The 26,280-nt window shown below is 45.1% G+C and overlaps 2 protein-coding genes across 2 annotated transcripts; both read right to left on the bottom strand.

The window, feature by feature from the left end:
- Positions 1-17,174: 17,174 nt before the first annotated feature.
- LOC112897558 (indole-2-monooxygenase-like) lies at positions 17,175-19,167 on the bottom strand. Its single transcript, XM_025965891.1, has 2 exons — positions 17,997-19,167; positions 17,175-17,887 (listed from the first exon to the last, which is right to left on the bottom strand). The coding sequence occupies exons 1-2, from the start codon at positions 18,978-18,980 to the stop codon at positions 17,249-17,251; spliced, it is 1,623 nt and encodes a 540-aa protein (XP_025821676.1). The 5' UTR covers positions 18,981-19,167; the 3' UTR covers positions 17,175-17,248.
- Positions 19,168-22,614: 3,447 nt separating this feature from the next.
- LOC112897559 (indole-2-monooxygenase-like) lies at positions 22,615-25,031 on the bottom strand. Its single transcript, XM_025965892.1, has 3 exons — positions 24,452-25,031; positions 23,781-24,221; positions 22,615-23,623 (listed from the first exon to the last, which is right to left on the bottom strand). The coding sequence occupies exons 1-3, from the start codon at positions 24,962-24,964 to the stop codon at positions 22,976-22,978; spliced, it is 1,602 nt and encodes a 533-aa protein (XP_025821677.1). The 5' UTR covers positions 24,965-25,031; the 3' UTR covers positions 22,615-22,975.
- Between the last annotated feature and the right edge of the window lie 1,249 nt (positions 25,032-26,280).

Genomic DNA, 26,280 nt, shown 5'->3' with positions numbered 1-26,280 from the left:
CACACCACTACTGCCTTTATTACTTTGACAGGCAGGCCTGAAAGCGTATGTAGCTCATCCAATTGCCTCGTTTCTACTGTTTTATGCGAAATTGCAGGCTTTTGCTGACCGATTATAAAGTCCTGTTTGTTTAAATTATATAATTTAGCTTTATTGATGGTGATTATATAATTTGAAATAAGCATATTTTCAACAACTTATGAATTATTATAGTCTAGGAGTGTAGATTATATAATCTGATGTATAAGCTAGAGTGTTTGTTTCCTTGTTAGATTATTTTTTTAATTTTAAGCTAGATTATATAATCTCATGGGTAAACAAACAGGGTTTAAGCCTGCTTGGAGAACTTTAAATTTACCATGTCAAAATTAGATGGCGATTCGGTTCATATAAGCATATATTGTTATATACATATACATATTATATATATAGATACACATACATATATACATGTATATATAGGCGGGAATAGTGCCGGAGACACTGATTGCGCCATTCCTAGGAGATTGGACATTGTGTCTGTTTGATGTGGCCGAACTAAGTCGTTGTAGTGCAGATGGTTGTCGGGAAGTAGTCGGGACGATATTGATGTTCACCTGGGGAACATAGCTACGACCACCAGGAAGTAGACAAAGTAGTCATTCGGGTCAACGGGATGTAGATGAAGTAGTTGTTCGGCCACCAGGATGTAGACGAAGTAGTCGTTCGGGGTTCGGCCACCGGGATGTAGACGAAGTAGTTGTTCGGGGAGCAAGCGAGCGACGGGGTTAAGTACCACGGGTACCCGAAAGCACGGTCCTCAAAGGCCTAAGTAAAGATTAGCCGGCCGCTGTCAGGAGGCCTGGTCCACCAGGACTGGAGCGCGGCCAGCGCCGACCCACCGGTGGGAAAAGGGCGCAAAGGCCTGGCGGCACCATGGACACATGGCGGCTTCCCGACCCACAACATGAAGAGGCCCAAGCCAGCCCGGGAAGGAGTCCAACCTCGAGATCTCCTAGGAAGGCGCGAGACAGCATTAACTGCACAAGATCCAACAAGACGTGCAGGCGCACCCCTCTCCTGACAGCCAGGGTAATGGTGTCGCCTACGAACCGTAGGACCAGCGGGAGCACCTCTGGTCAGCCAGGCCATCATGACACCGTGAAACGGTGCTAACGCCGACCGCCCCACCCACCGTCACCTCGACGGGATAGTTCGTACCAAGTCACCATCCGCCGTTAGGTGTAGGGCGAGGTGGGTACGCCGAGCTAGCGGGCCCCGCCTCAGACCAACGAGAATGGTACCAGGGCGTCCGGTCTCCTGACCATCATGATGGAGGTTGACCCTGCCGACCAGACGAGAGGCTCGCCCCGGCGCATTAGAAGGGGTGTGTCGCAAGTACGATGGCGCCATCCCCTGCCACAGGGAAGGCGAACAGGACCAAGGACGTGTGTCAGGCGGCGCCGTGGACGAGACTTGACTTCGGGAAGCGGTGGGGCACATTCGACCGAGGGTCCGGACAGGACACGTGTAGGATAGCCGACCTTCCTCCCGGATATCAACCCTAGGGGCGAGGCACCCCCTCTTTCACACATGGTTGCCTAGCCCACCGGACGTATAAGGTGGAGCTGGGCCTTCTCTAGGAAGAGTGAAACACATACACCGCTTGCAAGCGCCCCGTTATAAGCACCCAACATTCGAACATGAGGAACATGAAGAACACCCCTATATTGGACATAGGGCGATCGCCCGAACCAGTACCTTCGATTGTTAGCCATCGAGCCACAGAGAAGCACAGCGCTAATTACTAGCTGGTGATCGAAACACAGACACAAGCAGTCGCGTGAAGACGCTCCCCAAAAATTTGATTGCCCGCTATCTCGTGCAGGACCTTCGGCGTGCAGGGTTTCGGAGACCTCATCTCGCTAGAACTTTGCGCGCAGCACTAGTGATGCTAAGAGGAGTAGAAAATATAGGGAGAAAGGGAGAGATCTCCTGAACAGGAGTACCTGAGGTGTGTTATGACCAGAGGAGGGGCATCTCTTATATAGGTGTTGGTGCCATGAATCACTAGTAACTTCCAAGATTAATTCGCTGCCATGAATCACCAGTACCTGCCAATGTCTTATGTTCAACAGCAAAACCTTTTTCATCTTAGCACATCGCGCCGCGCCGCGCCTCAGCAAGGCACGCGCGCATGTGGCTCGCCAATTCCCTTTTTCAATTTCACATGGGGTATACCAGCAGTCCATCCTATAAGTTGATTGGAAGTTTCCTCAACAATCAACGTGGTATTAACCACTATTGACTCCCTAGCCTTTATTAATGGGCTTTAGTTCTTTTATTGAATTATAGAATAATTGGGCAAGCCTACATATATTCCAACATATATAAAATATGTGTGCCTATAATAACTCAAAACATCGCAGTCTTTAATCTACTTATGGCAATTGGTAAAACGTCTATAAAGACCTTGATGCATGTTGCCGTTGTTGCCTGTCTAGGACAATACTCGTAGACAAGGTTTTCACCAATGAATCCAACCACGTGGAAGACACCTCAACAATGGTAAATGATGAGCACTGGCGTCCAAAAAAGGCTGCCGTTGTTTTATTGTTTACACAGATGAAAAGAACCCATCTACGAGGAACAACATCCGCACTCCCGCAAAACCCACCTTGCATTACCGTCCGTTTACTACTAGAGAAAGGTTGATCAAAGGTCGATCGTTCCCGGGTGAAATAGGCTATCAGTAAGCGGTCCTGAAAATTCCGAGAATTAATATTGGTTGCATAACTCGGTACTAAAAATATCTTTTTAAGTACCGGTGATGTTTTCATCCGATACCAAACTGTTTGATATAAAAAAACTATAAACAAAAATTTCAAACCCGGGAGGAGGATTCGAATTGGGAACCTTTTACCTCGCGCGATACTTCTTACAATTTTACCTACACAATATTTATAATTGGAAGAGAGATACTTTTAAGGAACTCATGGATAACCTTTTAGTATCGGGTGGTGTTACCAACTTGTAGGCGAAATAAGCGTATTGGTCCCTTAACTTTGATCCGAGAGTCAATTTCATCCCTTAACTTTCAAATTGGCCAATATAGTCCCTCAACTTTCGTTTTTGGTCAAACTCATCCTTATGGTGACATTATACTCCATAATAATATAATAATACTGCATGATAATATGAGATTTATAAAAAAATCTTCTTTACCCTTGGCTCCTTCCTCTTTAAATTTTGCAATAGTTTATTTTTTACTAGAAAAATATATTTAAGCAATGCAAGACACACAATATGGTGGCATCTATGCATTTAGAAGCTGAACATCACAAGTGTTTAATTTGGAATATAGAAGTTTACTTACCCATATATTGCATTTTATTGCGGACGTGTAAAGAGTAAAATTAGACCTACTTGTTGCATCATTGCATCATTATATAAAATATTTACCCATGTATCATTGTGTTGCGGACGTATAGAGAGTAAAATTAGACCTATTTATTGCATAAATGTACCATTATATAAAATATTACGGAAAGTTGAGCGAACATGATACAAATATTGGAAAATAAGGAGGGAGCCAAGGGTAAAATAGACTTTTTGTATTTTTCTCATGTTATTATGGAGTGTAATATCAGCACAAGGACAAGTTTAACCCTAAAATAAAAGTTGAGAACTATATTGATCAATTTAAAAGTTGAGGGATGAAGTTGACCCTCCGAACAAAATTGAGGAACCAAGATGCCTATTTTGCCCAATTTATACTAATGTATAGCCTTTACGGCTTTACCGGTACCTCCGTAGGTTTCCATCCACCCTGAGGTGGACGATAGGTTATTTTCTAGTAGTGATTGCTCCACCAGTTTCTTTTTTTTTTCTTTTTTCTTCTCAGCCTCCACCGCCACGGCGTATGTCGTTGTGACTCTTTTTCGCATGTAGGCAGCCAGAAGGTGCGAAAGCTTACAAAACAGCTAGACTGGACTGCCACCATTTTTCTTTTCTTCTTTTCGGGAAAAAAACTAATTCATGTGACCGTACATGGGTAATTAATATAACAGATTTTTTGTTATATTATTCATTTATTTAGAAACATAGTGCAGTGCATACTTATGTACTCATTCACACACATGACATCCAGATATTATACACTTGAATTATAGGTGGTTGAGGAGTTAAACATTGACAGCACTTCCTAATTACTAATAGTGATCAGGCACTACTGGGACAAGGAGGAGCTTCTCGTTTCGATGCAACATCACCCCAAAAGATGGCGATTCCGTCATATCAATGCCGCCTTTCTCCACCAGTTCTGCGTCCAAAGTTCTTGCAATTCTATGTAGCGCGCGCGATGCTTTCTGTTATTTACATGTGTGTGTAGCTCCTCTTGAATGGGGCTAACTTGTACCTGGGCTGCACTCAAGGTCGCCATAGGCGAAAACATATTTGACGATGATGCACCTGCACCTGTTGCTCCGTTTGATTTGATAACGGCGTCCTTTGTTGTTGGTGTACTTTCTTGCTGGGCATCAATTCCTTTTTCGCATGCTAGCTGTCTGGCTCGGCGTCTGGTATCCAGGACTTGCCATCGCCGATTCTCCTGGTTTTGCATGTAGCCAACCACTACTATCTAGCAGTGAAACCTTCCAAGATACCTAGACTGATTGCCCTCTTCTTCTTGAGAAGAAAAGGCCAATAATCCGTCCGGATGTGCGTAACTAATCAATCAATTTTTCGTGTAACACTAGTAGCAACAATTTTATTCTTTTATTTAGAAACATAGTACAGACTTAGATCACAGCTGGAGAAAGGCACATCAGTACCGGTCACAGGAAGCTTTAGTGCCGGTCCCCGTAACCGGCACTAAATGGCCGGCACTAACGTGACAGTCGTTAGTGCCGGCTACATTGACCGGCACTAAAGGACGAGTGTTAGTGCCGGTCCGAAATACCAGCCGGCACTAACGTGCCCGACCCCGCGCGGCTCCTGGCAGCAAGGTTAGTGCCGGCTGGTATAACTGGCCGGCACTAAATCTTTTTTCCTATTTATCTTTTGTTTTTCATTTTTATACGTATGCCTATGCGTATTTCTATCGTATGCGACTACATAATCGTACTTTTTGCATTGCACAGTAATATTAGGACAGCATATTATACTAATATTATATATATATATTCATTATGTATGGAACACTTAGGAGTTCAAAAGTACTTGAGATATTACAAATTATTAAGAACATCAACTATAGTAATTTATCAGCTTCCCCGTCGTCGGATCTTTTTTGGCGACGCTTGTACGGACATCGTCATAAAATTCGCCCTTAGGATTTATGACTTCATCGAGCAGGAATCCGCATATAGCTTCTTGAATTGCCCTGATCCGAGCCATTTCAATGAGTTCTTCTTTCATCCGCCAATGCTGTCACATTTTTCGATAAAAACATGAGAATAAAAGATAATGAATTAAAATGATGAGCAGATGTGATTGTGCTCACGTACATTGAATGCCTCCACTGTCATTTGCCCTTTTTCACTTGCAAAAGAGTTGATCCACTCGCATACGTAGTATCCACATAAATTGTTTCCTTGTTCCTGTCTCCAACACTATGGACAAATGTGGGTTAAGATATAGAATTTTTCTGATGTTTATTGCGAGTGACATTAGTAGTGAGAGTATATTCATACCGGAAAATCAGTCACCCAACAAAGAGGCTCGATTTCACCTATGGGCAAGCCTATGTGTTTGCGGAAAATCAGTATTTACCACCTTGATGAGATCTTGGTACTTTGATTTATCTTGCCTTAACGAGTCGTACACCAAGACCTTGTGCTCGTCAATCCGAATACAAAGCAATATCCAATAAAAGCTGTGCATATACATACGCATAACCAATTAATGTTGATTATAATAGTTATTAAATAGTATTATTAATACAAAGGGATTGAAAAAAAAAGGCTAACAAAGAACGACTCACTGATGGTTGTATGGCAAGAGAATAAAGGGACACATGCTATTCTTGCGCAACCCCCTGTATATAACATTGACTATTTCTTCAGGCTTTTGCTCTACCGTTTTCTCGTGTATAATATCGGGGTCGAAGAACCCGACGTTATGGAAGTTCTTCTTTCGGCAAATTTGAATTTTTGACCTACGGGATACAAGAAAAATGGGGATCAGTCAACACACAAGGCTAAAAATAATAAAACGAGAGACAATGCTCACATGCACCGTACACTCACGAGGGACTTGTGAAGGGCATCTTGATGGTATAAATCGTAAAGTGCTTCAAACTCGATATATACATCATCTGCCCCCCGCCAGAAATGCTCATCTTTAATCCGGGCTGGGAACATCTCTAATTCATTAGCTTTAGATTGCACAGCATACCATTTGTGTAACTCGGCCATTCTCGTTGGTAGGAATGGTAGCAACTTTGGCCATATCAAAGGTTCACCAAGTACAAACTTTTTCTTGCCGCGGGCATTCTGTAGGGCCTCCCCAAGCAACTGAGCCCTTGTTAGATCAGTTTGCAATATTATCCCAGCCATGGTCAACGGATCTCTTGATTCATCAGGACATTCTTCACGCGGCACTATCAACGGAGGGATCGATTGTTTGGACTGCTCTCCGAGCTGGGGAACGGTCTTTGCATTGATCCGTCGATTCTTGGGGTTGTTGTAGCACTTTCTGATCTGCCGATCATAATCCGACTCCCTTTCTTTCTCCTTGGTGGGATCTTTAATGAAGTGTTTAATGAAGTGTGCCTTCGCAACCGGATCTATTTCTGGCTTCTTGTTCGCAGCCTCCCTCAGTAGCTTGCGCTTCAGCAAGAAGGTTTGAAATGATTCTTCTACCTCTTTCTCTTCTGGAGCCTTCGCTTTCTTCTTTCTTTGCTGCTTATGAGATGGCTGGACCGAAGGTACCGTGTATGCCTTCTGTCGCTGACTCTGATTCTGTTGTGCGGCTGGTGATGATGCCGAAATTGGCTCGCTTTGTGCGGCTGGTGATGGCGGATCCATACTGGGGTCCCGTGTAGGCGGTGGAGAAGATGGGCCAACACTAGGATTCCTATCATCAGCTGGCGTTGGTGATCTTTGCCTTGAGCACTGAGCGGAATTTGTGGCTGCTTGCACCAATCTTATGTCGCGCTTTGGCCACGCAATCCATGTGTGTACGACATGTTGTAGTTCTGTTTCTTCAGGACCTATAGGGATCGGGAGGTCCAAGTCTTCCCAGCGTTCTTCAGTAATTCGGTCAACAAAGACTCTGGCGAATCCTTCAGGAATTGGCTGGCAATGTATTGTCCTGCCTTCTTCTTGGACTTCCGCATAACCCTCAGCACAAACTTTGAGCTTTTTCCCATAAAGAACCAGAAGCTCACATTGGGTCCTAACGGGGATGTCGTCGATGGGGACCCTCGTCCTGTCGGCACCCAAAGTAGGGTGCTCTGTGGAAGCAACACTGCTTCGACGCTGAGAAGGGGTGCTGAACTCCACATTGGCAGATGGTTGGTCCGAGCGTTGCCCAACTGCTGCCTCAAGTGACATTATCCGGTTTTCTAGGCTACAGATCTTCTCTGCCACTACTGCCTTGCTTCTGCATCGGCTTCGGTAGGTTTCGAGATCTCCGGAAAAGCCATATTTCCATGGAACTACGCCCACGCCTCGGGTCCGTCCAGTGTGTTCCGCATTCCCAAGAGCGTAAGTCAGCTCATCATTCTCTCTGTTGGGCTGGAAGGTTCCTTCTTCCGTACGCCTCATTGCGTCGTCAAGTCTTTGGGCAGCCTCTCTTAGTACGTCGCTAGTCACAAATATTCCAGTGTCGGGGTCTAGTGTGCCTCCATGAGCATAGAAGTAATACCTTGCTCGTTTGGGCCAACTCAAGGTCTGCGGTACGATTCCTTTTGCAATTAAATTATTTTCCATCTTTTCCCATTTCGGAAGAGCAACCTTATAACCTCCAGGCCCAAGTCTATGGAAGTTTGTCTTTTTGCTAGCATTCATTTTGCCTTGAATTGAGGCTGCCATGCTGTCAGCACTGTGCTTGTAATTCATGAATTCATTTCACCATTCTCGTTGCTTCTTCCAGACTTTATCAAAATCTGGTGTGAGGCCCTTGTTGCCAAAGTTTGCCACCAATTTTTTCTTGAACGAGCCGAACTGAATTGCCATCTTCTTAAATACCCATCCCTTTACTTTGTCAGCTTTGCCTGGGGGAAAGTTGAAGTGCAACGACACCTCTTTCCGTAACAAATCTTTCTCTGAATCTGGCACGATATCTTCAGGTCGATCAGAGACTTTATTTCTCTTCCAAAGCTTGTACTTTATGGGGACGTTCTCCCTAATAAGATATCCCAATTGATTTACAAAGGTCGTCTTAATTTGACCAGGGGCTAGTGGCTCGCCAGTTGCTTTGTTGATCTCCGTGATGGTCGTACATCCTACCATCTTCCTCTTGGAGCCACGTTTCCGTTTAGGCTTCGTCGATCCTGATGCCTGAAAGAATCGCAAATTTATCAAGCGGGTTGCTAGCAACTAGTGGACGTCGCGGCAGGTATTGACAAAACGTTTATCCTAATGCCTGAAAGAATCACTAAACTTTCATACCTCGGCTTCCTTGACATTTTCTTCTTCCTCCCCACTAATATCTTGCTTCTCGTTGCCATGATAATGCAAGTTTAAAAATTGACTGCCATCATTCTCGTCCTCATGAAACTCTAGAGCTATGTGCCCAGTACTACCACAAATGAGCTCGTGCATTAACTCGTCTTGGTTGTCCGTAGGATCCATTTCCACTACCCGAAACAATAAAAAAACATTAAGTGTTTTCTAGTACTAATAAAATGTATGTATTTGCAAAAATATTGTACACATGTTTATATTCATAAATGCTCATATGGTTATTTAGATCCAGAAATCAAAACACCAAGGTGCCGGCTTAAATGCACCAACCATCATCTTAATACTTAATCAAGTTACTGTGCACTTAAATGCAATCATTTACCGAGTAAACAAAGCAACCATACCATATTTTAATCCAAAATAAGTTAATATCTTTTACAACTGAACAAAACAAATTCCTGAATTTATATATACAGAAAAGATTTATTTAGTAACAATTAACAGACGCCTCTCCGCGCGAGGTTGACGGCCCGGCCTGCCCCGCCTCCATGCTCGGGCCTCCCGTGTGCGAACCGGGGCCATTGCATTGCCGGAAGATCAACAGCATTCACACAGAACACAAAAAACTCAGGGCAAATCAGCATTGTAGATGCCATACTATGCTGACTGATCACTGGAACAGAAAAGCAAATCACAGACTATCATTGCAAGTTCTCAACTATACACCAAATATTGAACTAAAACTAGAATTAGCAGTAGGCATAGACATTACTGAAAATTCTGAACATCATTTCACTGTAGCTTTCACCAACCCTGGACAGAACTGGCCACACTAAAACTAGATCAGGTAATCAAAAAACATCATTCACGCTGGACAGAACAAATAGCTTTCACCTTGGACACTAAAGATTCTTTGATACCTGCGCATTGCGTCTCAGACTGAATAGCTTTCACAAATAATTCTGGACTAAACTACATGGGCCCTTACACACTGGACTACATAGGGCAGATATACATGTGCCACTTACACAGAAGTGCTCATGTGCACATACCCTGTAAGGAGCAACTTGCAAGATACTAGAAGAGTTCTTCCATGCGTCTCCCCTATGGAATTTGATGACGAATGAATAGATTATGTGGATATGACTGTATTTGACTAATATAATCTGACATAGATATGTTGATTCACACCATCGTCGTCTGTGATGCTTAGTGAAGCCAATGAAAAAAGTTTGAAATCCTGTCAAACAAGTAGAAGAGCATCATTTGGAAAGTTGGGAGATAAGAATGTGCTGAAGCTGTAACTGAAAACGAGAATCACATGGGTGCACAGCTAATTGAGCATCTTCTACGACTCTATAAATAGCTCAAAGACCTTATGGTTTGCTAAGTGACTGATAACAATTTAGTTTAATAGCTGTAACGTTTGGGAGTATCCAGAGATGAATCTTAAAAGATTTTGATCAGAGCTCGAAAACCTTAATTTACTAAGGAAAAAACTAGTGCTCGCAATCTTCATATTCTTGTCTTATGCTTTTGAAAATCGTAACTAATATGATTCATTTTTTCCTTGGCAGGTTAGAATGGATCCTCGAAACAAAGAAGTTAATCTTGATAGTTTAATGTATGGTACAATTAGTGGGCTAACAGAACAAGAGCTAAAAAAACAAGAAGCGGAATACATCTACCCCTACCGTTACAATGGTGGTGGAGCAACTCAAGTTTGGCTGAGTTCTGGAAGGTGATAATTTTTCTAATATGCTGCTGTTTTGTGCAACTTGCAAGTTACAAGGAAGCTCCTCCGCTTCTCTATCAAGAAGTCACATTTTCATTCACCGCTGGAACTGAAGTAAATTGACCTTGTGGCCACATGGTCAGTACAATAATGATTCAAATAGTAATCTCGGGAAAAACATAACCCAGTATTGGCTGCTTCACTTTATAACATTGATACAGTTCGTATTAGCGCTACAACTCTTATAAGTCTTAAAACCTCTAATTTATACTCTAGCGGCTTCAAGGATAATGCACAAGACGATCACATGCCCCCTTGAGCGTACCCAACTATGTAGAGATAATATTTAGACCACTGTTTTCCTTGATTAATTTATGTAGTTAGGTATTTTGCATATTTAACTGCCCGTTTTTAGAGATCCTCATGAGACCTGATATTTGTAAAATTAGCTGAAATTCAGATTTTATTTTATGCTATTTTGTCATTAACATGTGTTTAACTGATTATGTAAACCTAGAAACTTAGAAATATGCAGGGAGGGAAATAGGATGCAACAACGGTTTCCACTATGCTGCATAAGGTCAAGATTTGAATGAAAAAAAATGACACTGGTTTTATGACTCGTCAAATTGCATGCTATAGATAACTTCTTATGTGTAATCTTATCCAGAAGAAGTGCTTCTTATATAATACTGCCGTACTGTACCATTAATCATTTCACTTTAGAGTTGTTTTCTTTTATCATGTGCTACAATTGCTCAAGCAGCTGGAATAATTATATGTACACTAAATCCCAAATACTCTGGCCTCTGCAGGTTTGTTGTGATAGATCTTTCAGCAGGCCCTTGTACATATGGGAAAATAGAAACCGAAGAAGGAAGTATCAGTTATAGATCAATGCCACGGCTATCTCAAATAATCTTCCCAAGAGGACTTGCTGCCCCTAGTGCTAGTTCAACACAAGATATATTCATTGGGCAGCCTGTAACTGAAACATTCATTTCTTGAGTAATTAGAACCAATTGAGGTTTGCTAAGTGACTGATAACAATTTAGTTTAATAGCTGTGGGAAAGAAGGGTTCTGTAACAATCGAGGTGATGCACTATGGAAACTTGAAAAATGCCCCGTAGAGGACAAGGTGCTCACCGCGAATCCGTTTTTTCGATCGGAGGGCGAGGAGGAGGTTCGGAGGGAGGGGTCGACGGTGGGGGCTGGAGCTTCGGGCGCCGCAGCAATGGCGCGAGGACGCCGAGCAGTGGCGCGAGGACCTCGAGGCGGCAGGGGCAGCCGGGCGGCCGGGCTGCGCGGAACGGGCCGCGCGCGAGGACGACGAGGTGCGCCGCGGCCGGAGCTTCGGGCAGCGGCAGCAATGGCGCGAGGACGCCGAGCAGTGGTGCCAGGACATCGAGGCGGCAGGGGCAGCCGGGCGGCCGGGCTCCGGGGAACAGGCCGCGTGCGAGGACGACGAGGTGCGCGGCGGCCGGAGCTTCGGGCGGCGGCAGCAATGGCGCGAGGACGCGGAGCAGTGGCGCGAGGACCCCGAGGCGGCAGGGGCAGCCGGGCGGCCGGGCTGCACGGAACGGGCCGCGCGCGAGGACGACGAGGTGCGCGGCGGCCGGAGCTTCGGGCGGCAGCAGCAATGCCGCGAGGACGTCGGGGCGGCGGTAAGTTGGGGGCGACTTCGATCTGAATTGGGCGAAGGGGCTAATTTGTTGGGGGATGGCTCGGTTAGTGCCGGCTGACATTACCAGCCGGCACTAACGCGCCCACGTGACGTCAGATGGACAAGTTAGTGCCGGCTAGTGTTACTAGCCGGCATTAACGTGTACCATCCGCGCGGGAATTGGCCACGCCAGTTCCCATTTACACTAAATTTTTAATATTCATAAATTTATTCATAATAGGCTTAATAATTAGAATAATATAACAAAAATTTATATCTTATTTTTAGCTACACAATAATTATAGTGATTATATGTACACAATAATAATAGTAATTGAAGTAAATTAACGAATATGCAACCATTATCAATTATGTGTAGCGTAAAGGGTTTATATATGTATATGTTTCTGTTATTCATAATAAATCGAAAACATTTCATTTTGATCCATGCAAAATTCTTCAAAAAACTTTTCAACAGTAGCCTATACAATGATGTAATCAATTCGCATATTACTTCATTATTTGTTTGTAATTTAATGTTTCCATGCTTCTAGTAATGCAAAATTAGTGAATGTAAATAATATTTGTACCATGCAAAAATATAATATTATCTGAAGATGATATTATGTCATAATTGGAGAAATAGTATCAAGAATTGAGATAAATACGATGTGGTGCATTACATTACATCACTGATTGAGAGAATTCAATACATAATTTATATAAAACTACTACTCATTATCATTATCTACTGGAACATTGATAATCTTCCTTTTGACGAAAGTGCCTTGAGCGTGATCACAGCGTAAGTAAGGTGTGTCCTCTTTGGATAAGAGGATGCTAGGGTCAACGTCAACTGAGTATCAGTTAGGTCATCAATCTGGTCATAATCTTCCGAATTGTCTGAAATATCCTCAACTCCAACAACTTTTCTTTTTCCTGGAAGAACTATGTGCCGTTTCGGCTCATTTCCAGCCTTGTCTGCTTCAGGCGTCTTATCTGACTTCTTCTTCGGTTTGCTCGACATGTCCTTCATATAGAACACTTGTGTCACATCCTTGGCTAGAACAAATGGTTCATCTTTATATCCAATCTTTTTAAAGTCAACTATGGTCATCCCATACCGGTCCTTGGTTACGCCTCCTCCAGCCACCCATTCGCAATGAAATAAAGGGACAACTATAGGTCCATATTCAAGTTCCCATATCTCCTCTATGACACCATAGTAGTTGTTCTTTTCTCCATTACTGTTTACTATACACATACGGACACCACTGTTTTGGTTGGTGCTTTTTTTATCTTGAGCTCTCGTATAAAATGTATACCCATTGATTTCGTACCCTTGGTATTGCTGGACAGTGATTGATGGTCCCCTAGCCAGCCATTGAAGTTCTTGATCAACTGTGTTGTTGCCCAATAATTTTCGTCTGAACCAGCCATCAAAAGTTTTTATATGTTGGCGTGTAATCCAAGCAAGATTCTTTTGGGGATTTTCAGACTGTATAATATTCATGTGCTCATCAATATATGGAGCCACCTTGGATAAATTCTGAAGAACCGTGAAGTTTGCTTGGCTGAATTCACTACAAGGGATGTGCACATTACATTTCTTTCCTAGTGTGCCTTTTCCCTTTAGTCGCCCCTCATGGTGTGACACGGGGAGCCCAATCGGATTGAGATCAGGAAGATAGTCAACGCAAAACTTAATGACCTCCTTGGTTCCATAGCCCTTAGCAATGCATCCTTTTGGGCGAGAACGTTTACGCACGTACTTCTTCAATACTGCCATGAACCTCTCGAAAGGGAACATATTGTGTAGAAAAACAGAATCCAGAATAGTTATTTCTGTCACAATATGAACTAGAAGGTGTGTCATAATATTAAAGAAGGAAGGTGGGAAGACCATCTCAAAGCTGACAAGACATTCGACAATGTCTTTCTGCAGCTTTATTAGATTATTTGGATTAATTGCTTTCTGTGAAATTTCATTCATGAATGCACAAAGCTTTACAACTGCCAATCTCACATTTTCCGGTAGAACACCCCTCAGTATAACCGGAAGTAATTGTGTCATCAGAACGTGGCAGTCATGGGACTTTAAGTTTTGGATTTTCTTCTCTTTCACATTTATTATGCCCTGTATATTTGAGGAGTACCCAGACGGGACCTTGATACTGTTCAAGCAATCGAACATGCTTTCCTTCTCCTCTTTACTCAGATTATAGCTGGCAGGTTTTAAATAGTGGCGTCCTTTGTCTCTCTTCTCGGGTTGCAAGCCTTGTCGTCCAGCTAGCATCCACATATCGCGCCTTGCTTCCAATGTGTCTTTTGACTTACCATACACTCCCAGAAAGCCTAGTAGGTTGACGCAAAAATTCTTCGACAGATGCATCACATCAATTGCGTTGCGAACCTGTAAGACTTGCCAATAAGGTAGGTTCCACAATATAGACTTCTTCTTCCACATTGGAACATGTCCCTGGTCATTCTTCGGAACAGGTTGGCTACCGGGACCCTTTCCAAATACTACCTTCACATCCTTGATCATCAAGAACACACGCTTTCCATTACGGAACAGAGACTTACGACGAGTTTCGGGCTCTCCTTTGAAATGCTTCCCTTCGGTTCTTAGGGGGTGATCGGTAGGAAGGAATCGGCGATAGCCCATGTATACGCACTTCTTACAGTGTTTCAAATAAATGCTATCGATTTCATCATAACAGTGGGTGCAGGCCATGTATCCCATGTTCGACTGTCCCGAAAGTTTTGCAAGTGCAGGCCAATCATTGATGCATACAAAAAGCAAAGCTCGGAGGTTGAAAGACTCCTGTTTATACTCATCCCACACATGTAGACCTTCTTCTTTCCAGAGCAGTAAGAGATCATCCATCAAGGGTTGCAGGAACACATCAATATCGTTGCCAGGTTCTTTTGGCCCTTCTATAAGCACCGGCATCATGATGAACTTACGCTTCAGGCATAACCAAGGAGGAAGGTTGAACATACATAGGGTCACGGGCCATGTACTATGAGCGCTGCCAAACTCAGCTTACGGATTCATTCCATCCGCACTTAGAGCAAATCTTATATTTCTTAGGTCGTTGTCAAATTGAGGATACTGTCGGTTAAGGTTTCTCCACTGGGACCCATCTGGTGGGTGTCTGATCATGTGATCCTCCTTACGGTCTTCTTTGTGCCACCGTATCAACTTAGCGTTGTCCTTATTTTTGAAAAAGCGCTTCAGACGTGGTATTATAGGGAAGTACCACACCAACTTTGCGGGAACTCTCTTCTTTACCGGCTCCCCATCAACATCACCTGGATCATCTCGCCTGATCTTATACTGCAATGCGCTACAAACAGGACAAGCTTCCAAGTTCTCGTATTCGCCGCGATACAGGATGCAGTCGTCAAGACATGCGTGATTCTTTTGCACGTCCAATCCAAGAGGGCAAACCATCTTTTTAGCTTCGTATGTTGTTGACGGCAGTTCATTACCCTCAGGAAGCATGTTCTTTACAATCTTTAATAGCTCACCAAATCCCTTATCGGTGACACCATTAGTTGCCTTCCATTTCAGCATCTCTAGCGTGGTACCCAACTTCTTCTGCTCTGGTTTGCAACTAGGGAACAACGGCCTTTTGTGATCCTCCAACATCTTCTCAAACTTTAATGCCTCCTTCACAGTGTCACTGTCTTTCTGTGCATCAAGCAACGCCTGACCTAGCTCGTCAGGTGGCTCCTCTTGTGCAACATTTGCTTCACCCTCGTCCATTGGTTCATCTTGAAAGCCAGCTGCTTCATGAACCCATGCCCAATCTGGAAGATTGTTATCACCATCATCTTCTTCTTCATTATCTTCCATCATAACTCCAACTTCGCCGTGCTTAGTCCAAAGGCTACAGTTACTCATGAAACCATTCAAGGCCAGGTGATTCCATAGAGTTTCTCTTTTTCGGAATTCCTTTTTATTTTTGCAAACACTGCATGGACAACACATTAAAACCTTTGGCGACCTATTTGCCATTGCTGCCTTGAGAAAAGAATCTAAACCCTGAATCCACGCCGAGGTGCTCCGGTTTCCGTGCATCCATTGCCGGTCCATCTGTACAAATTAAAAAAAAATCATGCTCATTATCCCTAAAAACAGGTTACTATGAAGTAATTCAAAAAAAATGTAAATGTGTCATAGGCCACCTATCTAGTAAATTTAAACTAAATAGCAAAATAAATTGGCACAATAACATATACACATGTCACCATGAAATAATTCAAAAAAATCATTCTAAATCTGTGATGGTCAAACTATATAGTAATCATTCTCTAAAAAGCAACTAATCAATTCTACCTTGCTCAAATTAATGAACAAATTAATGAATCATGCTCATTGTCCCTCATTCTTAAAATCCCTAAAATTTTGCATAATAACATATACACATGTCCCTGTGAAATAATTCAAAAAAATTACTCTAAATGTGTCATAGTCAAACTATCTAGAAAACCTTCTCTAAAAAGTAACAAATCGATTCTATTTTGCTCAAATTAATGAACAAATCGGAAAATTATGCTCATTTTTCCTCAACCTTAAAATCACTATTTTCTTTATCTAGAAAGCATGAAACAAAGAATAAACACCGTGAAAGAAGAGTGGAACAAGCTACTAACCTTTGGTGCACTTGGATGGGTGAAATCCTCACAAATTTGGGGAAAAATGGGCAGCACCTATAACACGCCATGAGAGTGAGGAAGAGCTCGGTTGGACGGCTCGGGAAGAAGGACTGCCAAATGAAATGCAGGGCTGGGGATGTAGTGGCCGGTATATACGGGGCAAGTTAGTGCCCGCTGGTGGCTTTAGCCGGCACTAACTATGTACGTTTAGTGCCAGCTAGAGGAGACAGCCGGCACTAACTTGTAATTGACCAAGTTAGTGCCGGCTAGATATGCCGACCGGCACTAACGTGCGTTTTGACCGTTGTGGCAGCCGTCTGACTGTTGGGGGATGGCATGTTAGTGCCGGCTGGAATTTCTAGCCGGCACTAACGTGCCCGCCTTGCACTGTGCAGGCACGTTAGTGCCGGCTCGTTTTTGACCGGCACTAACGTGCTAGTACCAATGTGACATTCTCCGGCAGTGGATACCACTAATTATATATATAACAACAAGTCCAACACTTCCATTTGCGATATTATTAATTATATTATATTATATTATATTATATATATAGGAAGTTTAGGCCAGGACTACCTAACTACAGATGAGGCATGCACTACGGGGACAAGGAGGAGCTTCTCTGTCCGGTGCACGGTCACCCCGAATGCTTCGGTCATATCGATGCCTTTCTCCGCTGATTCTGGTGGCAGCTCCCAGTTGAAGTGGTAGACAAGGTTCGCTAGCATGACTTCGATGGTGGAAGTCGCAAAGTTTATACCAGGGCATATCCTCCGCCCTGTCCCGAATGGCAAGTAGAGGAAGTCGTTTCCCTTATAGTCCATCGCTGCAGCGCTACCGCCTTCCATGAACCGCTCTGGCATGAACTCCTCCGCCTTCTCCCAATGGTTTGGATCCCTTGCAAGAGCCCAGCTGTTGACGATGGCGCGCGTCCCCGCCGGTATCGTGTAGCCCTCGATGTCGCAGTCGGCCATCGAGAGGTGCGGCACGAGGAGTGGTGCCGGCATATGGAGCCGGAGTGTCTCTTTGATGACTGCCTTCAAGTAGGCTAGATTGTTGAGCTCATCTTCGGTAACCATGTCTTTACCCTTGCCTATACTGCTTCTCACCTCGGCTTGTAGCTTGGTCATGAGGCGAGGGTTTTGCATGAGCTCAACCATGGCATATTCCAGGACGATGAATGACGTATCCGTGCCAGCTTCGAACATGATCTACATACATACATATATATATATATATACATATATACATATACGAACGAACAGAGTTTACTTACTTACTTTTATATATATATATACACATATATTAATATATACTTACCGCCAATTGCGCCTTGATGTGGTCTCTCGTGAGCTTGTACTCTTGCTGCACAGAGAGCAGCACATCGATGAAGTCGCTCTCCTCGCCGTCGCGTTCCGGCGCTGGCCTGCTCGCATGGTCATCGATGAGCTTGTCGAGCAGCTCGTCCCACATCCTGTTCACCTTCCGGGCCTTGGCGCACACCATCCTCTTCACCACGTCCAGCTTCACCAGCGCCGGGAAGTAGTCCTCCACGTTGAAGCCGCCGATGAGCGACGAGTTGGCCTCCACGAGCTCCCGGAAGAGCCTGTTCCGGCCTTCCTCCCTGAAGAACTTGCCGGACACGGCGTGGCACACGACGTCGTTGGTGAAGCAGTTGAGCAGGTCGCTCAGGTCGACGGCGCTGCCCGCCTCGCGGATCTTGGCCACGACCAGCCTCACCTCGTGCTCGCGGGCACGGCGGTAGGACCGGACCTTCCTGGTGGTGAGCAGGTGCGTGGTGGCGATCTTCCTGACCTGCCGCCAGTGCTCGCCGTAGGGGGCGAAGGCGACGTCCGTGGAGCCGTAGAAGAGGATGTCGGTGACGGGGGAGTAGGCCCGGGACGCGAAGACGTGGTCGTGCGTGCGCAGCACGGCCTGCGCGGCGCGCGGTGAGGAGACGACGAGCGTCGGGACGGCGCCGAGGCGGAGGAGCATGAGGCCGTCGCGGCCGTGCCTGGCGGCGAGGTCACGGAGGGAGACGTGCGGGAGGGAGCCGACGAGGTGGAGGTGGCCGATGACGGGGAGCCTGCCGGGAGGCGAAGGCAGCTTGCTCAGCAGCTGCTCTCTGGCTCTTCTTGCGGTGGCCGCCGTCGATGGGCGGCGCAGGATCAGGAGGGCGAGAAGAGGACAGACGATGATGAGCAGGACGATGGAGACTACTGCTGCTGATTCCTGTGGCAGCAGCAGGTGCAGCTGCAGCTGAAGCTGATGGAGGACATGGCGCACCTGCAACACTTGAGCCATGACAGCAACGCGGCTAGCTACCCTGGCTAATTGTGTACGTCTAGCCTGCTTGCTGCTTATCAACTGATGTTAAGTCGAAGTGAATGATGATGGGCAGGCAACTAGCTCAGCTGGCTTTATAGGTACAAGGCTGGTGATATATAGCAGCAAGAAGAAGGCATCTATCGTTTGTACTAGTATATTCAGAAATAAAACTGCAGGCCATTTAATTATTTACAGGCTCCAGGTGGTGACTCGATCGTGACATCAATTCATCAAGATAAAAAAAACAAGCAAATGAAAGTGCAGCTAGGTAAAATCAAACTAGGCAGGCAATACGTCTGAATTGAAAACAGGCAGACAAACAAAAGAGCAGCAAAGCTAGGTTGTTTATTGTGCGAGTAGTCGCTTTTGAAAGTTTTCTCGGCCGGGGCCTAAACTTGTAATCCAGCTTAAGGCGGGCAAGCGCACGAAATCGTGACGACGTGTAAACTGTTTCTTTCTAGCTTTAATTCAATGATGCGCAGATCTTCCACGTATTCGAGAAAAAAAAGAGCTGATGAGGTAGCTGCCTATAATAACAATAATATATATACATATATATAGAAACAAAATGAGCGACCTGAGAATCAACCCTTGCTGGGAGGAGGAGGTTGCTTTGCTACCGAACAATAGTATATATACATATATATAGAAACAAAGTGAGCGACCTCAGAATTAAAATCGGAAAGATTCGCTATCTGATGACTTTGTAGCTACAAACTGTGATGAGATCGATTAAATTAGTAGCAAGAACAATAAGAACAATAACAACGAGGCATCGTATCATTCGCTCTGCTGCTCAAAGGATATATAGATGATACTGACATTCATCATCAGGGTATGTAGTAACAGTACAGTGTAATCGCATGCAGCTAAGTATGAGATGATAGATCAATCATGCATTCTCTCTCTCTCTGCATGTCTCTGTCAGGATGAGTGTGACGACGATCGACGACGACAAAGCAGCAAATGCAACCAGACATTGTTCCACCGATGGAGCCGGATCGATCGATGCACCAAGCCAACTGGGAAACGTGCAGCCTGACATGCACAAATTAAACGACGTAGCTGATGACGTACGGCCTTCACCGATCCAGCAGCTAGCTATGCTAGCTAGCTGATTTCTCTTTTCTACTTAATTCTTCTTGCACAAGTTTTTGGTCAAGTTCAAATTTGAGATGCACGTAGATACTTGCATGCATGTTCAATTCTACCCCTTTATATGATTTTGTCAGAATTATATTTTTCATGCTTTCTCATCAGTTAGGTAAGTGCTACTGCGCGCCTAACCTGCTAGTAGCACCGGATCTGATCTCTTGCTCATTTGTCCTGAAAAAAACCGAGTCCATCATTTCTGAAAAAAAAGAATTACGTACCACCTCTATTTGTCCGGCCACACACACACACACATATATATATTGGAGGATTTCTCCAGCCGGGTGGCGGAATGCACCCGTCTAATCTTAGTTTAGGATGAGTTTGGGGGAAGCTTAGGAACGCTTGATAAAAGGGTGGAAGAACACGGAAAGGACACGGAAATTTTAGAGTGGTCAGGCCGCCGGAGCGTAAAATCCTACATCCACTGTGTGTTGTATTACTTAAGAGCTTGGAAAAGGCCAGAGCGAGCCTTCTCAGAGAACCCGAGAGTACCTTGTGAGTCCAAGAGAACTTCCCGTTCTAACGAGCACGCTCTCCCTTTTATAGGCTCAAGGGGAGCGCGTACACTGAGAGGGGTTCTGAAAGGTGGGCCTGGCGATACATTAAACAATGTACACACTGGAGCCTTTAATGCGGCAGATACAGAGATCTTACACTCCAGCTCCTTCCTGTAGTCCTCAATCGAGAAGTTGATGTGCGTATCAGCAACCAGGGTATGGTCATGTGCCGCCTTACTGGCACAGTGCCTGCTGTCAGTGATATGCACAGTGGAATACGTGCTGTCACTGTTGGGTGGATTCCCGCTGACAGGCGATGGGGCTATGCTGACCCGCTGCGCCGTAGCTTCCGCGCACACTGTAGCAGCGCACGCCTCAGCTCTCCTGTAGCAGATCATAATTACCCTTTGCTCACGCACGCGGCGCTGTGATATGACTACACGCCGCCCGCGCGCGCAGAGCACGGTGATGTGATGCGCCGCCTTGATAACAGACGGGTTTATCGTGGTGTCAGCATACCTGCCCAACGTGTCAGTGGGCAGCCCACGCCCTATCACGGGCATGCCCAGCCCACCTACCGCATTTAATGCGGTAGTTGGGTTGGCGTCCCGCGGAAGGCTTACTGCCACCGGACACGTGGCAGTGCTATCTTAGCAGCCACTTCCTCAGTGGTACGTGGCGGCGCCGGACCTCCTCCCCGGAGGGAAGGGAGGTCCGGGCCTCCGAGGCTGGCCTAGGAGCACGGGCTGTCAGACCCGGGGCCACAGGACTGTGTACATAACGTAGTTTAAAGAGGTTTAAAAGATTAAGTCCATCTTATCTCTTATTCATCTCGTTTGTCTCTTATTTATACCGTTTAAATAAGAGATAAAACTAACCGATACGGAAGGAATCTATCCGAGATATATTCTGGTACGATTCCTTGGCTGATATCTGTTAGCATTCTTGTAACCCTGACCTCCCGGATATATAAGGGAGGGCAGGGACCCTCTCAAAACAAGATCATCAGATCATCCTACACCCAAAGGAATACAAACTACTATACAGGACGTAGGGTATTACGCGCCTCGCGGCCCGAACCTGTCTACATCCTGTGTTTCTTGCACCTTCGAGTTCCTGATCTCGGTGTCTCCTCACCAAAACTTACCACCTTGGGTATATCCCTCGGTGGGTAGCCGGTGAAATACCGACACAGGCCCCCAGGGGGTCCGGCTCCCACACGTGGCGGCACCGGACCCCCCGTGGTGGTTTGGGCCCGCGGTGACCGTTCCTGAGCGTCTTGTCCATGTGGGTACGTGGAGGCGCCGGGCCTGCCAGAGTACGGGGTGAAGTCCGGAGACCGTGACCCCAGCTGTCAGGCCCGGGCTGTACGCCTCGTCACCCAAAGGCTTAGCGCGAGGTTATGGATAACCTCGCGCCCCTCGGGTTGGACACACTAGCAGAAGGTACCCCTGTCTGAATGTACCGACAATATATATGAAAAATTCATTCTACACGCATATATATATATATATTTCCTATTAATACGTTACAAAATACATTTATATCAAGACAACATTCCTGGTGGAAAAAAGAGATTGCAAAGGCTAAAGTACGTACATGTACCCGGCAAGTCACATTCGTTCAATCGTCGATCAATTATTAAGGTTTTGGCTGGTTAATTATTTGGCGAACCCAAACCAAATCCTACTATGCGTGCAGCACTGTACAAGGTGTTGTCAAGAACGAATCGATCTCCATATGATCATCTAGAAGTGAGGAGATCGACAATATATAGAATATGTTTTTTTCCTCTAGCATTCGCTTAAGGATGAAATTAAGGATAGGAATATATAGTCATATACTATATCGGTCGGGACTTCTGTTGGATCATAGTGTACCGCCCGGACAATTAGATAGCCAACTTGGAATAATCGCAATAGTAAGAATTTGTCACAACTTATTTCTGCTAATCCAGCTGATCAAATTATTATTTATACCACACATATATACACACACACACACACAAACACACACTATTGAGCTCAAGCTTCAACGCACCTATCTATCTATCTATCTATCTATATCTATCTATCTATATATATAACCTACAGATCACATGCATATATAAGGTGAACGGAGATATGCATATAAGCATTGTGTTCGTACCTGCAATATATATATATATATATAGCTAGTTCAACAATGCAAGCAGCATTAATTATTGGTGTATATATATAGCTGCTATATATACATATATACATATATGTATGTATGTATGTATGTGCAATCGATCGATCAGTGAGTTAAGGGAGCAAGCAGCAGCTAGCCTCGATCATATCAGTAATTTGCATGGCTTGACCACGCACCACGTGGTTTCGGAAAAAGCATGAGCTTCTCCTTTGGATGGACTGTCAACCCAAAGACCTCTGTCAAATCAACATCCTTCGCCTCCACGCCATCTGGCAGCTGCCAGTCAAAACAGTACACGAGGTTGGCCAGCATGATCTCAACAGTAGCCACACCAAAGTTGAGGCCAGGGCAGATCCTCCTCCCAGCCCCAAATGGCACAAACTCGAAGTCGTTCCCTTTGAAGTCGATGGCCGCAGCACTCCCACCGTCCATGAACCTCTCCGGCATGAACTCCTCCGGCTCCTCCCATGAGTCTGGATCCCTACTAATAGCCCATGCGTTGACGATGACTCGAGTGCCGGAGCGGATTTTGCAGCCATCGACTACAGAGTCCGCCATGGAGAGGTGATGGAGGAGGAGCGGAGCAGGTGGGTGCAGCCTTAGTGTCTCCTTCACGACGGCTCTCAGATAGGCCATGCTGGCTAGGTTCTCTTCCTCGACCGTTTCTTGACCCTCTGCTGTGTGCCTCCTGACTTCGCCCTGTAGCTTGGTCATGAGCCGAGGGTTGCGCATGAGCTCGGCCATGGCGAGCTCCAGGACCAAAGATGATGTGTCTGTGCCCGCGCCAAACATGTCCTGTGTTGTGTGTATTATATGTTTGTTAGTCATCAGGATGCATGTATGTATAATAAATTAGAATTAGAAGATGTTCGCTGGCTTGGTTATTATATTTTCAAAGGAAAATCAAAAGATTATAAATATATATTATATTTCAGGCTAGTCGATCACTCACCATCAAGATGGCCTTGATATGATCTCTGGTGATGCCATACTCTTGCTGAACGGAGAGCAGCACATCAGTGAAGTCACTCTCTTGATCATGATGAAGCATAGATTTTCTTCTCTCATGGTCGCTTATTATCTTGTCAAGCAGCTCGTCCCACCTTTTGTGTGCCTGATGAACCCTGTTGCACAGGAACCATCTAGTGACGAGGAAGCCGCCTAGCAAATTCGCTAGGCTGGGGAAGTGGTCTTCGAGGTTGAATCCTCCAAACAGAACCGAGTTGGTGTTAACGAGCTCCCGGAAGAGCTTGTTCCTGCCTTCCACCCTGAAGAACTTGCCCGACACGGCGCGACTGATGACGTCGTTGGCGAATGTGTTCATCATCTCGCCGATGTCCACGGCTGTGCTCGCGGCTGCCGCCTCCCGTATCTTGGCCATCACCAGGCGCACCTGCATATATAATTATATATATATATATATGTGCACAGATATGGATAGATGGACATATATATATAAACCTTATGATGAGAGCGCTATTCTACATCCACCAGTCGAAAATTACTGACCGAACTAATTAAAAATTACTGAACTGAATTAACGTATTACTAAATCTATCATGTCGGTAGTCGTGTGCAATAGTTATTATTGAACTAACATATTACTGGAATCGCCGTGCATACCTCTTCTTTGCGGGCATGGCGGTAGGAGTGCACCTTCTTGACGGTGAAGAGGTGTGTGGTGACGAGCTTCCTGGCCTGGCGCCAGTGCTCGCCGTAGGGGGCCAAGGCGATGTCCGACGAGCCGTACATGAGAGTGTCGGTAATGGCGGTCGTCGGGCGCGAGGCGAAGACGTGGTCGTGCGTGCGCATGATCGCCTGCGCCGCGCGCGGGGACGACACGACGAGGTTGGGGACGGTGCCGAGGCGGAGGAGCATGAGGCCGCCGGCGTCGTACTTGGCGGCGAGGTCACGGAGGGAGACGTGCGGGAGGGCGCCGACGAGGTGCAGGTGGCCGATGATGGGCAGCGCTGGAGGGGAAGGTGGGAACTGCTGCGCGTTGGCGTCCTCGTTGCTGCGACGGCGGCGGCTTTTTGATCGCCGGGATAATGCCAGCAAGTGCGGCAGCAGAAGCAGCAGCATCAGGAGTGGAACGACGAGCATGATGAGTTGGTATGCCACCTCCAGGGGACTCATGCTTGTTGTTGATACTTCCTTCGAGATTGTTCGTTCCAATGAATCCTATCTCAGTAGTAGATATATATAAGCGCTCAGCTGCTGGGTATTATTTCTGCTACCAAAGCGGGTAGAGATATATATAAGCTACTTCCTCCGTCCTACCGTCCTAGATTATTAATTATTTTAATTTTTCTAAATTTATAAACTTTGCTATACATCTAGATATAATATATATAACCTACGTAGATTCATAATAAAATATACGTACGTAGAATAGGAAAGTTAAAATGAATAGTAATTTAGGACGGAGGGAGCAGTAATCCGTATGCAGAAGATTTTTTGAAAGACTCCCCATGCGATGAGATTAGTGCATGCAGTGGGCCGGCCGGCGTAGACTCACTGCAAGATTCAATGGATCCACACTCAGATCAGCTGTGGGTGGATCTAGCTAGCGAGTGGGACAAGCAAACTTTCATGATGTGTCGATGGTTCCAAACGAAGAGAAAGCATCAGTTGGAGTGGGAATGACGTGTACGTTTACCTACCATACATGAATGGGGAAAAAAAAAATCTACCACAGTGATACGATGCGTTGTGGATAGGTACACTGATCGAGAAAAATCAGCTGTGACTTTCTTTCATGATTGTTGACTATAATAATACTACTTTGAGTAATTTTTGTCCACCGACATGACTTGATATTATAGATACATCAGCATCCGTTTTACCGTGGATGCATGCATGCGTCGAATAAAAGAGGACCTGCGTGCAAGGAAGAAGATTCGATTACTAGGTTCCATTCATTACTACCGTGATGCATCAATAATTAGCCGTGCAATCTCGGTAGAACTTAGATTGCGACATGCACTCCGCTTTAGCTTGGATGGCCTCTTTGTCCAGCAGCTAATGCAAAGACAATTCTGTCACGGCTGTATACCTAGCTAGCTTTCAAGTTCCCAATATTTTCTAAACTTAGTCAAGATTTGAATCACGAAGAAAGCCCCCCCTAAAATTAATCAAAGCTCTACCTCATCTGTTCATATATATTCTAACACAATAGACATATTTTTTATAATCACTATCTTCTTTCTGTGATGGACTAATTTATTTACCAATTACTTTGTATGATTTTCCGTCCCCACTCATACTCTTCCTGTTTCATATTGTCTCTATTAGTGTTTATTAACATGTGTTTAGTTAAAAAATTAATAATTTAAGCTATGTGGTTGACATGGAAATTGATATATATGCTCATCACTTTCTGCGTGTACATGTACATGTATACATGGTTCGTATCTGGTGACACGCATCATGCACGTGTACCTTGAATTACT

The sequence above is a fragment of the Panicum hallii genome, chromosome 6 (assembly GCF_002211085.1).
Source record: "Panicum hallii strain FIL2 chromosome 6, PHallii_v3.1, whole genome shotgun sequence".
NCBI lineage: Eukaryota > Viridiplantae > Streptophyta > Magnoliopsida > Poales > Poaceae > Panicum > Panicum hallii.
This window is presented reverse-complemented; position numbering and strand designations above follow the sequence as displayed.